Raw genomic sequence first — 15,306 nt, 5'->3', positions numbered from 1 at the left:
CCACGCCGGCCCATTTTGTTACTCAACTTAGAGGCTATGAAAAGTGGTGCTTCTGAGAGAAGGAGGATGTGGGGAGAGTCTGTCATATACAAAACATAACTTGCATGACTGTCAGCACCTTGGGAATGACTGCACAAAAGCTACACATCAACCAGGTTGTGCATAGGAAGTGGTTAACTTTTTTTTTTTTTTTTTTTAAGGAGGCCGAGTGTGGTGGCTCACGCCTGTAATCTCGGTACTTTGGGAGGCCGAAGTGGGCACATCATGAGGTCAGGAGTTCAAGACCAGCTTAGCCAACATGGCAAAACCCCGTGCCTACTAAATATACAAAAATTAGCCGGGCATGGTGGCGGGCACCTGTAATCCCAGCTACTCAAGAGGCCGAGGCAGGAGAATCGCTTGAAACTGGAAGGCGGAGGTTGCAGAGAGCTAGGATCACGGCACTGCACTCCAGCCTGGAAGACAGAGCAAGACTCCTTTTCAAAAAAAAAAAAAAAAAAAAAAAAAGTAATTGGAAGCCATAAGAGTCTGGAGAGATTAGTCCTGATTTTCTATTCTTTGAATAGAGAATATGTGACACAGACCAAATTCAAAGGGCGCAAAAGGGTATATACAGCTTCAAGTCTTTATCTTCCCCCTCTCTGCCAGCCTCCTGACTCTTCTCCTCAGAGGTAGTGATGTTATCAGCTTCATTCTTTCAGGGAAATTCCGTGTGTGTGTGTGTGTGTGTGTGTGTGAACACACACTCTAGTCCCTCTCATTTTGACATAATGTTGCACCAGACACTGTTCTACCCTTTCAGCTTTGACATAATGAAATATATTGGAGATCATTTCCAATCAGTACAGTAAGGCAAGGGTCAGCAAACTATGGCCCAAGGGTCGAATCCAGCCTTCTGCATATCTCTGAAATACTGTTTTATTGGAACATGGCCATGTCCATCTGTTTAAATACTGTTTATGGCTGCTTTCAATGCTGAACAGCAGGGCTGCATAATAGCTACTGAATGAACTGAACCTGATGGCCTGCAAAACCAACAATATTTATCATTTGCTCTTTATAGGAAAAGTTTGGTGACTCCAGCAATAAGGGATTCCACATTTTCTTTTTATACAGTTGTATGATATTCCATTGTATGGATGGATCACAATTTACCTAACAGGTACCCCACTGATGGGCACTTAGGTTATTTCCAAACTCTAGCTCAGCATGTTATTTTGTATGTGTGTAAGTATAGTTACATTAACAATTCCTGTAATTAGCATGGCTGGGTCAAAGAGTATGTGCATTTGTGATTCTGACTGATATTACCATATGGTTTAGAAGCAAAAGTAGAGTGCGCCTGTTTTCCCACACTCTCAGGAATGTAGATTTTTATCACACTTGTTTCCCTATTCCAGTAACACTATGTGTTTAAAAATGAGTCAATCTGTGTATCAGACAGTTCACTATTTTAAAACAAAGAGGCTCAATTTGGTCTGAGCTCCAGCTTCTACTTGGAATTTTCAGTGATTTTGTTGTTGTTCCTCAGTAAGTGTTAATGACAACATCCAAGTCCCCATATTCCTCTCCAAAATCTCTTTGCCAGGTTTCTAATTTGAACAGTCCCATGGAGGACTGCTACTGCTGAACAACTCTCGCTCTTTCTCCAATTGAAAAAAATTTCCCCATCTAATACTAAAGAGCAATGGCCGCCACAGCTGAAGCAGCTTTCCGTCCTTTTTCATTCCAGACATAATTCCTTCCTGATTGCAATGACAGCATAATCACATTCTGTATCTTGCATTTATATGGTAATGTGTTTCCAGCAGAGCTCTGCAGGCTTTGTAAGGTCATCCTTAATGCCTCATGTTGGACCGAGTTGGTGAATCTCCTTAACTAGTCCTTGAGACAGTTTGGTTACCTACCATTTTTAATGATCCTAAAAAGTACTGTAATGAACATCTTCATAATTGTAGATTTTTCTTTTTTTAAAAAATGAAAATAGACAATGTATGGAAGAAAAAGAACCAACCTACTTAAGGGTGTAATGTGTTTATCTATTAACTGATCAGTAAATCAACTGATCAGTCTGTTAATCTATCCATTTTTCTATTACTTGCCTTTTTCAAAAAGGAATGTAACATTTCCATCTTATTCTTTAAATGTTTAAATGAAGCTTGAATATTTCAGGATGAAATTTTGGCCAGTTGATTTTCCATCACTAATATCTTGAATTTGTGGAAATGATCAGAAGGGATCTAGTAGAATCTACATCAACTTTAGGGAAAAGAGCATCATATTCTTCAAGACAAAACCTTATTTGTTACTATTTTGACATTTTGGAATACAGATTTTATTACTGCTGCTGTTATTAATAACAAAATCCTCCTAAAAGTACTTCTGTTGTCCACTAAAAACAAACAAAAACACAAACAAAAAACATCCCAAAACAATGAAAAGACACTGGTGGCCCTGGAGGGACTTGGGCAGATGGAGTAGAGCAGGAACTTGCTGCTTTTTCACATACACCTATTTAAGTGTTTTAAAAAAAGAAAACAGAAAAACTAAAATCATATAGGCCCTGGCCTGGTAGTGAGGAGAGTCAGGCCCCATTCCAGGGTATTATACTGAGTCCTTCAACAGATCCCCTACCTGCCTTGAGCTTTCTCTTCTACTCAGTTATAGGAGGAGACGGGGAGGTGAAGGGTTGAAGATCTCTCATACCTCCTTTAAAAATTTGTATCTATTGGCTGGGCACGGTGGCTCTTACCTGTACTTTGGGAGGCTGAGGCAGGTGGATCATGAGGTCAGGAGATTGAGACCATTCTGGCCAACAAGGTGAAACCCCGTCTCTACTAAAAATACAAAAATTAGCCGGGCATGGTGGCACGCGCCTGTAGTCCCAGCTACTTAGGAGGCTGAGGCAGGAGAATCGCTTGAGCCCAGGAGGTGGAGGCTGCAGTGAGTCAGGATGGTGCCACTGCACTCCAGCCTGGGTGACAGAGCGAGACTCTGTATCAGGAAAAAAAAAAAAAAAATTAAATCTATTTTAACAAGACCTTCTTGGCAAGTTATTTTAAGATAACAGGAAATGCAAGCCCAAGTGTACTGGAACTTCCACAATGCAAGAAACAGACTGCTTGGAATTTCCATACTGCTTAACTGTGGAGTGATCGTGAATGATCTCTGTCATGGTGTAAAACGTGCCTATGGGGGTGACCAACCTTAGCTGTGAATTTAATAAGCTGGCCTGGCGCTGGGACCCAGTTCTGGCAGGCTCCCTGACTGAGGACCTCCTCTGCAAACTCACTGGTTGAGGGCACTGGAAAAGCTCAAGGAATGCAAAAACGCAGGCCCTAGTCCTGTCTGAAGTCAGCAAGAGGGAGAGCCTGAAGGTAAGTGCGGGGGACAGGGCCTGGCACAGAGGAGCAGTCCCCCCACGTGGAAGCAGGAAAAGCCTGGAGAATGCTCTTATCTGGGGACAGTACTGTTCACTTTCTGCGAACCAGAAGCATAACGTGCTGGCACCACCTATCAACCAAAAACCTACTCAATCCAGGCACGAACCTGAAAAACCGAGGCTGGTGCTCCACATGATTTTCTTCTAAGACCCGCCGCCTTTCTCGCTGTAGTTGTTCAATCCTCTGCTTTTGTATTTCAGCTTCTTCTAAGTTCCCTTCTTCTAGAAACCTGAGGCATTGAGGAAAAAAAAAATGAAAGGATATGAATTCAAGAAAACAAAACAATCATTACTACTCAACTTGCATGTGTCCACGACTGGATATTCAAAATCCTCTCCTATACGTAAGACCCCGCCCCAACCCTTTAATCCGTATCTTGAAGTAGTCAGAGAAGATATTTTTCTGAATTGGTGATATTTACATAATTCAAAAATTATATCTACAAAAAAGAATTTGGGGCAATGTCTTCTTTTCTTCCTTGTAATTCCAGCCACCTTCACCCTTCCACCCTAGAAAACCCACTTTATTAGTTTCCTCTGCATCCTTCTAGAGATTCTTCATGTGTATATAAACAAATATTAATACATATTCTTATCCCTCCCTCCGTTTAAAAAATATAAATGGTAGCATGCTATGTATCCCTTGATTTTTGGTTTTGGTTTACTTTTTATTTAATAATATATCTTACAGATCTTTCCATGGATGTACATAGACATTTTTTAATAGCCACATAATATCCAGTTGTGTGGATGTATATGAATTTAGACAATTTCCTATGGATAGACATTTGAATCATTTGAATCATTTTAATGTGACAATGCCGCAATAAACGACCTTGTATATCCATCATTTTACGTGAGTAAGTAGGAAAAATCTGTAGGAGAAATTTCTAGAAGTGAAATTGCTGGGTGAAAGGGTGAGTGTGTAATTTATATATTACTGAACTGCCTTTTATGGGGATTATACCCAATTTATATTCCCATCAGCAATGCTGAGAGTGCCCTTTTCTCCCATAACCTCAAAGTGTATAAAACTTCTGAATTTTTGCCAATCGGATAGGTTAAAAATTGGGATGTCGACATGATTTTTAAATTTGCAGTTTTCTTATTATGATTAAGGCTGAACATCTTTTCACATGTTTAAGGGATATCTGCATTTCCTAGTTTGTGGACTGTTCATTTTCCTATGTCCATTTTTTTTTTTTTTTTTTAACACAAACTTAAGATAAATTTAATTGAAAATGTTCATCACAGAAATTAACAATGTTTACCATTCTTTAAACACCACATACATTATTAATATATACTGTATATTTCCAATTAACTCCATTCTTAGGTTTGATTTAAGAAACACAATTGTAACAGATTTTATACAAAAAATACTTCCCTAAAAAAGTAGACAAACTGCACGAAACAGTACAAGCATAATGTGCATAGCAAGATAGCTTGAAGCATTCTGTGTACGGCTGTCTTTAAAATAAATTAGGGGAAAGGGCCCCTTTGGGACCAACTGTTACGCTGACATACGTAAACTGTTTCACATCTTTTTTAGGCACTTGCTAACAACAGTGTTCAATCCCTGCAAAATGAATTTACCTCCCTATGTCCATTTTTTCTAATGGGTTGATCTATTACTAGATTTCTAGAGGCAATTCATGATATGAGTTGCAGATATGGACTTCTCCGTTTGTCATTTATCTTTTGACCTTATATAGTTTTATTTATTTTGCCATAAAGAAGGGCTTATGTTTGTTTGTTTTGTCGGGGGGTGGGTTCTCACTGAGACACTCAGGCTGGAGAGCAATGGTGTGGTCTCGGCTCACTGCAACCTCCTCCTCTTGGGTTCAAGCAATTCTCGTGCCTCAGCCTCCCAAGTAGTTGGGACTACGGGCATGTGCCACCATGCCTGGCTAATTTTTGTATTTTTAGTACAGACGGGGTTTCGCCATATTGGCCAGGCTGGTCTTGAACTCCTGACTTCAAGTGATCCGCCCACTTTGGCCTCCCAAAGTGTTGTTTGTCTTTAATAAAGCCAAATGTAACAATCTTTTCTTTCCTTGGGCTTCTAGATTTTGAGTCTTAATTAGAAAGGCCTTAGGGGAGACATTATTATTTCCATTTTACAGAGTAGGAAACTGAGGCCGGGAAAGATGAAAAACCTACCATATATCACACACCTTGTGAGCAGCAACCTAGAATCAGCAGTTAGATCTCAGTGCACCAAAATCATTTAAATTTGAGGGCTCGGGGAGCTGGATGTTTTTACTTACTTACTTTACACTAAGTTCTTTATTACTGCATGCAGTAAAACTCTTCAAAATAAACACCTTTTTTGGCATTTCAATGCAAATGGGGCTTTATGGATAGTAAAGGCCATGCCACACATGGATCCTAGTTGGGCCCCATCTCCTCCGTGATACAATTGTTTAAAGCGTCCCCACCTCTCAATTCCTGATGACATTTTCCACCTTTCTCAGGTGCCTCTGGTGGCCTAAGGATTGTTAATAAGACTTTTTGTAAAGGGTTTTACATTTCTGGAGAGAAAAATCTTTAAAAAATCCTTACCTCTGGTCTGGCCTAAATCGAGTGTCAGTAGGTGGCAATAAAGACTTTGATGATGGATCCATTTCATTTAATTCCAGTGCAAACTGTGTGAAGCTATAGTATTGCTCGTAGCCTTTCGGCATAGGATCTAAGAAGAAAATAAATCATTCACCCCAAACTTGCATGTCACTTATGTTACATTTTAATTCCTTCACCTTTTTCATCTCAGCCTAGCTACAATTTTTCTCTCTCAGCTCCCTTCCATTTCTGTTAAAATATTCTGACTAATGAACAGGCACTGAACATTTCTCTATAAATTTTCTTCTCTATAATTTTTCTTCTGCCTACAGGGATGTGGCCTCCTATGTGTGGTCAGAAAGCAAATTTATACAATGCTGTGAAGTTTCTGTAGTGCTTAAGCTACGAAAATAATTTGATTTTAAAATAAACATGCTCGGCTGGGCGTGGTGGCTCACGCCTGTAATCCCAGCACTTTGGGAGGCCGAGGCAGGCGGATCACCTGAGGTCAGGAGTTTGAGACCAGCCTGGCCAACATGGCGAAACACCGTCTCTACTAAAAATACAAAACTTAGCCAGGCATGGTTGCGGGCACCTGTAATTCCAGCTACTTGGGAGGCTGAGGCAGGAGAATGACTTGAACCTGGGAGGTGGAGGTTGCAGTGAGCCAAGATCCCGCCACTGCATTCCAGCCTGGGCGACAAGAGCGAAACTCCATCTCAAAAATAATAATAATAATAATAATAATAATAATAATAACAATAAATAAACATACTAATATCAGCTCTGGGTCCATTTTTCCTGATTCTCACTCTAGAGAATCTGTTTTTGATTTAAGTGATGTCAAATTCTCCTGAAACTCTGTTTAGTACCTATAACAGTGTTGAACACACAGCAGGTGGTTAATAAATGTTATTCTTTTCTTCCATTCCTGCCCTTTTTACCAATTCTTGCCTCCCCTCAGTCTTACATCTTTAAAACATTAGGTGCATTGCCCTAACTGGAATTCCAGCTTTTTAAGCTAAACATACCCAAATTTATATATTGTATAAATCCAATGTAGACTACTAAGATCTACTTATAGCCTAAGCTCTTCACACGTAACAAGAGAAATGCTTGCCAATAACTGTTCTGCAGAAACCCCTCGCTTTTTTTTTTAATGAAAGGGTCTCACTCTGTCCACCCAGGCTGGAGTACAGTGACACGATCTCAGCTCACTACAACCTCTACTTCCAGGGTTTAAGTGATTCTCATGCCTCACCCTCCTGAGTAGCTGGGACTACAGTAGATGCACACCACCATGCCTGGCTAATCTTTGTATTTTTAGTAGAGGTGAGATTTTGCCATGTTGTCCAGAGCAGTCTTGAACTCCTGACCTTAAACAATCTGCCTGCCTTGGCTTCCCAAAGTGCTGGGATTACAGGCGTAAGCCACCATGCCCCACCGGGACCCATTTTTTGAATCTTCGTAAGTCCTCCTTGTAACTAGTCTAATTCTCTGTGTATCCGAAGCATAAAAATAGTAGCAAAGTTTCCTATGGTGTCTTGGTCAGCTCCCCAGTAACCAGGGAGTGAAGACAGTGCTTTTCTTAAAGATGGGCCAGGGATGCTCACTGCCATTAGAGAGACATAAAGTCAAGGAATAATGACAGTAACAAAAATTTAAACAGTGTTGCTTTATCAAGGTGGTACTTTAACACTGAGACAGGATGGTAGTTCTCATCTGTGATGCATACTTTAAGCAAAGGAGACAGACTGTGCCATTTGCAAAATCTCATGCCTGCCTCTGAAGCTAGGAAGGCTTCCACTGGTGCCAATTCATTCTAACTTCACGGCAACCTCTGCAACAGTGGGAGATGTGGCAGCTGCCTATTGAAAGGGCCACTGCTGGCTGCCTACTTGACCATCCTTTCTCTTTCTTGTTTGCTAACAGAATACTGATTCTGTTCAAATGGCATTGTGCCCTTACTGGAGATTAATCCAAGACATCTAAATCTCTCTTGCCTACTCTGTTGCCCACGACTGGTTCATGGATGGGTCTGAACCCACTGCAGGCTGACGTGATATAAAGTCCCATTTGCTGGGGGATCTTAGGAAATGTTCCTGAGGAAAGAGAGGCACGAGAGAGGAAAGCTCTTTTGTCCTCTCATTACATGCTTGGTATGCTGTCATGCAGGGGTATGACACTGAATGGTAACAACCATTTTGCGTTCATTAGGGGAAACACCACGGCACACTGGGAGTAGCAGAATGTATCCTCACTGATCTGTGTGTCCTTGACACAGGTAAATTGCCTATGTAACAACCCTGGAGCCACCCACCACCTCACTTCCTGTTGTGTAATAGCACATAGCCTAACGGTTTAAGCCACCAGTCAAATGGTTTTCTGTTTGGTTTTTTACCAGCCTAAAGCATCCTAACAGTTATATCTCAGAAGAATGGTTTACAATATGGCTGTGACTTGGAAACAACATAACTTTCGGACTTAGGAGATGGAATAAGATGTTAAAGTGTGGTGGGGACATGCTGATGAAAGCTGGGGTTCCCTAGCTCTTCTGCCCATATCTGCTCCAAGAGCTCAGCACCCTTCTGCAATCACAGGAGTGATGAGGATGGCTTTTGGGGTTAGGTCAGCCTGGGGATAGTTAACTTTTGTAGGTCTCCTGGGTCACTGCTTTTCCAGGAACACTTTCCTCTTTGTCCTTGCTGTAGAACGACTTCTTGCATTTCACTGATACTCTTTTATAGTACCCAGTAGAGTTATGCATGTGGACTGCCAGATTCCCTCAGAGAATGCCCATGGATTAGCAATGCTTGTTCTGGGGTTAAGAACCCGGGACCCAGCAGCCCAGCAGAGGTGTTGCTATAAGTAAGCATGACGGGGAGGTGAAGACGGGATGAAGGAAAGAGGGCCAATACCTCTAACCTAGTTCAAAGCAGAAGAGGCTGGAGATGCTGAACAGACACTGCTCCTGTCCTCTGTGGCTTCTTTTGCCATGCCCACCCATCCACCCACTCACAGCCTGGGGTCCACAAACCCAGACACTCACTTGCTCTCCACACACAAGCAGAAGAGGAAGAGCCGCCACAGTAGATGCTTTCATGCCATTTCCCAAACAGCCGATGAACCGCTTTTCCACTCTTGTCAAACACTGTGCCTTCAATCTCATGGGCATTAGTGCTCCAGTATTTTGCCTAGGATTCAAATGAGTTGTTGACTTAGTCCTTTAGCATCAGCTTATTACAGATATTAAGGAAAGAAAAAAGGAAAAGCTAGAGAAAGGACTGTAAGAGTGGCTCCATACTGCATATTAGTTTGCTAGTTCTGGGTTCTGTTTTTTTAACTAACAAATAAAAAATTTATATATTTATCATGTACAACATAGTGTCTTGAAACATGTATACATTGTGGAATGGCTAAATCAAGCTGATTAACATATGTATTACCTTACAGACTTACTTATGATAACACTTAACTCTCTCAGTGGCCGGGCACAGTGGCTCACGCCTGTAATCCCAGCACTTTGAAGGCCGAGGCGGGCAGATCACCTAAGGTCGGGAGTTCAAGAGCAGCCTGACCAACATGGAGAAACTCCATCTCTACTAAAAATACAAAATTAGCCGGGTGTGGTAGCGCATGCCTGTAGTCCCAGCTACTCAGGAGGCTGAGGCAGGAGAATCGCTTGAACCCGGGAGGCGGAGGATGTGGTAAGCCAAGATCGCACCATTGCACTCCAGCCTAGGCAACAAGAGTGAAGCTCCGTCTCAAAAAAAAACAAAACAAAATGAAAACAAAAACTCAGCAATTTTCAAGTATACAACACATTGTTATTAATTATAGTCATCATGTTATACAATAAATAGATTTCTTGAACTAATTCTTCCCGTCTGAAATTTTGGATCCTTTGGCCAACATTTCCCAATCCTCCCCTCCACCCCTGGCAAACCCACGTCAACCATCATTTCACCCTCTGCTTCTATGAGATCAACTCTTTTAGATTCCAAATATAAGTAAGATTATGTAGCATCTGTCTGTGTCTGGCTTATTTCACTTATCCTCCAGGTTCATCTACGTTGCCGCAAATGACAAGGTTTCCTTCTTTTTAAAGGCTGAACAATATTCCATTGTGTTATATGTACCATATTTTCTTTATCCATTCATCCATTGTTGGACACTTAGGCTGTTTCCCTATCTTAGCCATTATGAATAGTGCTGCAATGAACATGGAGATGCAGGTATCTCTTTCACATACTGATTTCATTTCCTATGGATATACACCCAGTAGTGGGATTGGCAGATCATATGGTAATTCCATTTCTAGCTGTTTTTAGGAACTTCCATTCTGTTTTCCATAATAGCTGTGCTAATTTACATTTCCACGAATGGTGTGTTTCCTCTTCTCCATATCCTCCTGAACACATTATTTTCCATCTTTTTGATAATAGCCATTCTAATAGATATGAGGTGATATCTCATTGTGGTTTTAATTTGCATTTCCCTGATGATTACTGATGTTCATCATTTTTTCCTCATGTATCTATTGGCCACTTGTATGTCTTCTTTTGAGAAACGTCTCTTCAGGTCCTTTGTTCATTTTTAAATCAGATTGTTTTCTTGCTATTGAGCTCTCTATTCATTTTTTATATTAACCTCTTATCAGATGTATAGTTTACAAATATTTTCTCCTATTCTATAGATTGTTTCTTTACTGTATTGATTGTTTCTTTTGCTGTTTGGTTTGACATAATCCCATTTGTCTATGTTTGCTTTTGTTGTCTGTGCTTTTGGGGTCATATCCAAAAATAATAACTGCCCTGACCAACGTCATGAAGCTTTTCCCCTTATGTTTTTGTTTGAGTAGTTCTGCAGTTTCAGGTCTTGCTGTAAGTCTTTAGTCCTTTTGAGTTGATTTTTGCATACAGTATAAAGTTCTAATTTCATTCTTCAGCATGTGGATATCCAGGTTTTCCAACACCATTTATTGAAGAGACTGTCCTTTCCCCATTGTGAGTTCTTGGCACCTTTGTCAAAAACCAATTAATTATAAATGCATGGATTTACTTCTGAGCTCTCTATGCTGTTCCATTGGTCTATGTATCTGTTTTTATGCTTGGATTTTGGCTTTAAAAAACTCATACCTTTAGTTATTTAATAAAAATGAATGGTTAACTATCTACAGTTTGTAACTCAACTAGTATTTGTGTAAGATACATTTGTATTTCTACCTTTGCTACATACAATGTAAGAGAAGGCTCAGCTCTTGGCCGGGTGCAGTGCCTGATGCCTGTAATCCCAGCACTTTGGGAGGCCGAGGTGGGTGGATCACTTGAGGTCAGGAGTTCGAGACCAGCCTGTTCAACATGGTGAAACCCCCATCTCTACTAAAAATACAAAAATTAGCCGGCTGTGGTAGTGGGCACCTGTAATCCCAGCTACTTGGGAGGCTGAGGCACAAGAATCACTTGAACCCGGGAGGCGGAGGTTGCTGTGAGCTGAGATTGCACCACTGCACTTCAGAGTGGGTGAGATTGAGACTCCATCTCAAAAAAAAAAAAAAAAAAAGAACAAGAACAAGAAAAGAAAAGGTTCAGTTTCTATACATCAAGCGAGTAGTGTGGGTATTCTCACTATGTATTGGTCCTGGTCTGCGAGGCAACCTTGCACTCTATTCTGCTCAGTTCAGCTCAGCTCACGCCAGTCCAGCCCGGAGGATTTTATACAGTTCCACACTGCAGCCAGCAGAGGGAGCTCTAGCGCCCTAGAGTTGGTTTTTGTTTTTGTTTTTGTTTTTCAAATTACCTGGCTGCCCTAAAAATCTCTATGAAAGAAAGAATGGCAAAGGCATTTCTCCATAAATCAAAAAAACCTAGTACTATTTTCAGCTTAAACAGAGTCCATATTTGGAAACTAATCATGTTGAATGGCATTTTCAGGTCAGATTCTGGTAGTTCAGCTTCTGCATTTCAAGGCTGTGGTAAAAATGGTGGGGCACGGAAGTGTCTCAGAGCTGAATTAGAAATTTAAAGTTGAGTTCTCCAGCCTTGTAAGAATGAAGGAAAAGAAAAAAGAAAAAAAAGACTATTGAGACTCTTAAGTTTATTTATTTATTTTTTGATGATACAGGGTCTTACTCCGTTCCCCAAAGTAGAGTGCAGTGGTGCAATCATAGCTCACTGCAGTCTCAAATTTCTGAGCTCAAGTGCTCCTTCTGCCTCAGCCTCTCCAGCAGCTGGGACTACAGGTGCATGCCACCATGTCTGGCTAATTTTTAAATTTTTTGTAGAGATAGGGTCTTGTCAGGTTGCCCAGGCTGGTCTCAAATTTCAGGCCTCAAGTGAGCCTCCTGCTTCAGCCTCCCAAAGTGCTGGGATTACAGGTGTGAGCCATGGCACCCAGGCTCTTAAGTTTATTCTGAAGCAGGTGTCAGATTTTCCCTTAGAGATATCTGCCAACAAATCCAGTGCTGAGAATTTGCTGGAAGCCACCAAGGGACACTGTCATCTTCCACAGGCGAGTGTGGCATCCACTTGCAGCGTCTCTTTCAACACCAGACATGCCCAGTGTTCATCTCTCATGACTATACAACCCATTTTCTGCATGTAAGTGAATGAGAACAAGGTAGGTGATAGATACGGGAGTGGAGCATGTTTCCTTGGAGAAAATGTTGAGAGCAATGTGGCTTTCACCTGGGTCACAGGTAACATACCCCTGCTTCAGGTTGCCTTTTGTTTCTGTTTGCAGAGAGCTTAGACAAAGCTTTCAAGGTAGGATCACTTTTATTTTGTCCCACATGTACGGTCATTATGGGCTTTACGTCTGTCTATAACCCAGTTTGAGGCTATAATAAAGACCCCAATCCACCTCTTCCTAAGTATTCCCTATAGGTTACAGGTGGTGCAGAGAGGCATTGCATGAAGTTCCACAATAAAACCTCATCTCTCTGCTTATTATTTCGATCTTTGTTAAATGCAAATATTCCTTGAGGAGGGTCATGTTTTAAAGCTGTTTTAACTACATACAATTTTTAAGAGCAAGAAGGAATCTTAGGAGGGAGAGAAAGCAGGGAGGGCCGCCAGCAAGGCTGTTAAAATGAGAGACTATTCCATACTTTTTGCCTCTGGCCAATTTTTCCATTTATTCTCTGAATGTTTATGAGTCTCTCATGTGTGCCAGACACCATTTCAGGAATCAGGGCTACAGAAGTGAGCAAGATAGACTAGGTTTTGCTTTTCTGGAGTCAAGGATGATAAGGAGGGTATGGAGAGCAGAAAATAAACACACACAGCAACGATGAGCAGGCTGACTTCAGACCGTGATAAGAACTCTGAAGAAAATGGGACAGGATAGGGAGCGAATGACAGGATGGGGCTGGTGATGGAAGGATCTGGGGACAGCTGCCCAAGCAGAAGGAAATGAAGAAAGAGAAAGAAGGCCAGTGTGGCCAGAGGACAGTGGGGAAAAAGAGAAGTTCAGGTTGGAGAGGAACGAGGTGGCGTGTGTGTACGTGTGTATCTGCAAGTGTGCAAGTATGTGTGTGAAAGGGTGGAGATGGGGAGTGTAGCCTGTGCAGGGCCCAGCAGGCCACCATAAGAATGCAGGCTTCAACTCTGAGAAAGATGGAAGCTGTTGGGGGATTTTGCTCAAAGGAATGATACAGCATGACATTAAAAAAAAAAAAAAAAGTCTGGTAAACCATACCTAATGGAACATTGACCATTTTAACTATTTCTAAGGGTCAATTCACTGGCATTAAATACATTCACAATGCTGTGCAACCATCACCACTATCTATTTCTAGAACTTTTTCATCTTCCCAAACTGAAGTTCTATACCCATTCAACACTAATTCCCCCTTCCTCCCTCCTGCAGCCCCGGGCGACCACCATTCTGCTTTCTTTCTCTGTGAACTGGATTCCTCTGGGGATCTCGCAGAAGTGGAATCATGTAATATTCGTCCTTTTGGGGCTGACTTATTTCACTCAACATAATGCTGTCAAGGTGCATACATACTGCAGCATGGTGATTTATGTTTTAAAAGGGTCTCTCTGGCTGCTGTACGGAGGACAGACCTTAGAGGAGTAAGAGGCCAGGAGGGGCCATTGCCCTGGTCTAGGTGAAAGAGGTGCAGCTGGGACCAAGGAGCTCAGGCATTGCTTGCCTGCTGGCATAAAGGTGAAGGCGAAAAATCTCTCAAATGCCCTGTGCTCTGGGGCCCTGGCTCTGCCACAGCCCTTCCAGGGTCAGAGCTCAGAGAGTCACTGGAGTTACCTTTATAAAATTCACTTTGCAGTAGCAGGAATCATCATGCAGGTTCTTGATGACAATCTCTCCATAGTGCTCAATCCACCTCTGCCCGCTTAAGATGTTATGGATGCAAGAGGTCACTTTGTTCCACTCAAAATGATCCCCAAAACTGAAAAGAAGGAAAAAGTAGAAGTACCAATTTCTAGAAGAGCCAGCAGCAAATGCAAATGAACTCTGCTCTTTTATAAAATAGGTCATGTAATGCATTACTCATCCCTTTATTCACAGAAGCAACACTGGCTAAGTGTCTGTGCCACACTGGATGTTCTAGGAGCTTCCACTCTACAAGGAGGCATGCACGCCACAGAGAATGACAGCATTCAGACTCTGCACTCTGGAAGCTACCAGAGGCTTCACTAGAAGCTGGTAGTCTCTTGGAACAGCCCACTCCCTCCTTTGACAGAGGAGGCAATTCAGAGCCAGAGGGGCTTGTCTAATGTTGCTGAACTAGGAAAGGGAAGCTTGAGGAAAGGATGAAGGTTTTATACAATCTGCTAAACATATATTGCCTGCATCCTTTATGATGAGAAAGTATTCAGATATTACTTATGGAATTCAATAATTATGAAGAAAATGGTATTAATAATAAGACCAGATACTTACAAAACATATGCAATGTGCTAAGTACTATTTTAGGTGTTTTATGTATATTATCTGTTTAATCTTCACAGTAGCCCTAGGAAGTAGGTGGTTTATTATTCTTTTTCTAGATGGGGAAACTGGTGATGAGAAAGGTGAAGTAACTTGCCCAGGGATTTGCTGATAGTAAGTACTAGAGTGAGCAGGTGAATCTCGGCAGTCCAGTTTCAGAGTCCCTGCTCAGAAGCATCTTGCTTTATAAATAAGTATCAATCATCCCTATCAGATCAAGGCCATACCTTTCTTAAAAGGGATTTTGACAGCAAAGCAGCACAATAAAGGAAAAACACATTTGTTTTTTTTAATTGAGACAGGGTCTCACCCCTTCACCGAGGCTGGAGTGCAGTGGCACAATCACA

The 15,306-nt window shown here is 41.6% G+C and overlaps 1 protein-coding gene across 12 annotated transcripts in view; it reads right to left on the bottom strand.

The window, feature by feature from the left end:
* OSBPL3 (oxysterol binding protein like 3) overlaps positions 1-15,306 on the bottom strand; it is a 197,628-nt gene that overhangs the window by 10,902 nt on the left and 171,420 nt on the right. For all 12 annotated transcript variants that reach the window (XM_063726044.1, XM_063726049.1, XM_063726047.1 and 9 more), the window contains 4 exons: positions 14,273-14,417; positions 9,054-9,198; positions 6,008-6,134; positions 3,550-3,672 (listed from right to left, as the gene is read on the bottom strand). In XM_063726044.1, coding sequence (XP_063582114.1) covers positions 3,550-3,672; positions 6,008-6,134; positions 9,054-9,198; positions 14,273-14,417 — 540 coding nt within the window. The remainder of the gene's footprint in view (positions 1-3,549; positions 3,673-6,007; positions 6,135-9,053; positions 9,199-14,272; positions 14,418-15,306) is intronic.

The sequence above is a fragment of the Pongo abelii genome, chromosome 6, assembly GCF_028885655.2.
Source record: "Pongo abelii isolate AG06213 chromosome 6, NHGRI_mPonAbe1-v2.0_pri, whole genome shotgun sequence".
NCBI classification, from domain to species: Eukaryota; Metazoa; Chordata; class Mammalia; order Primates; family Hominidae; genus Pongo; species Pongo abelii.
This window is presented reverse-complemented; position numbering and strand designations above follow the sequence as displayed.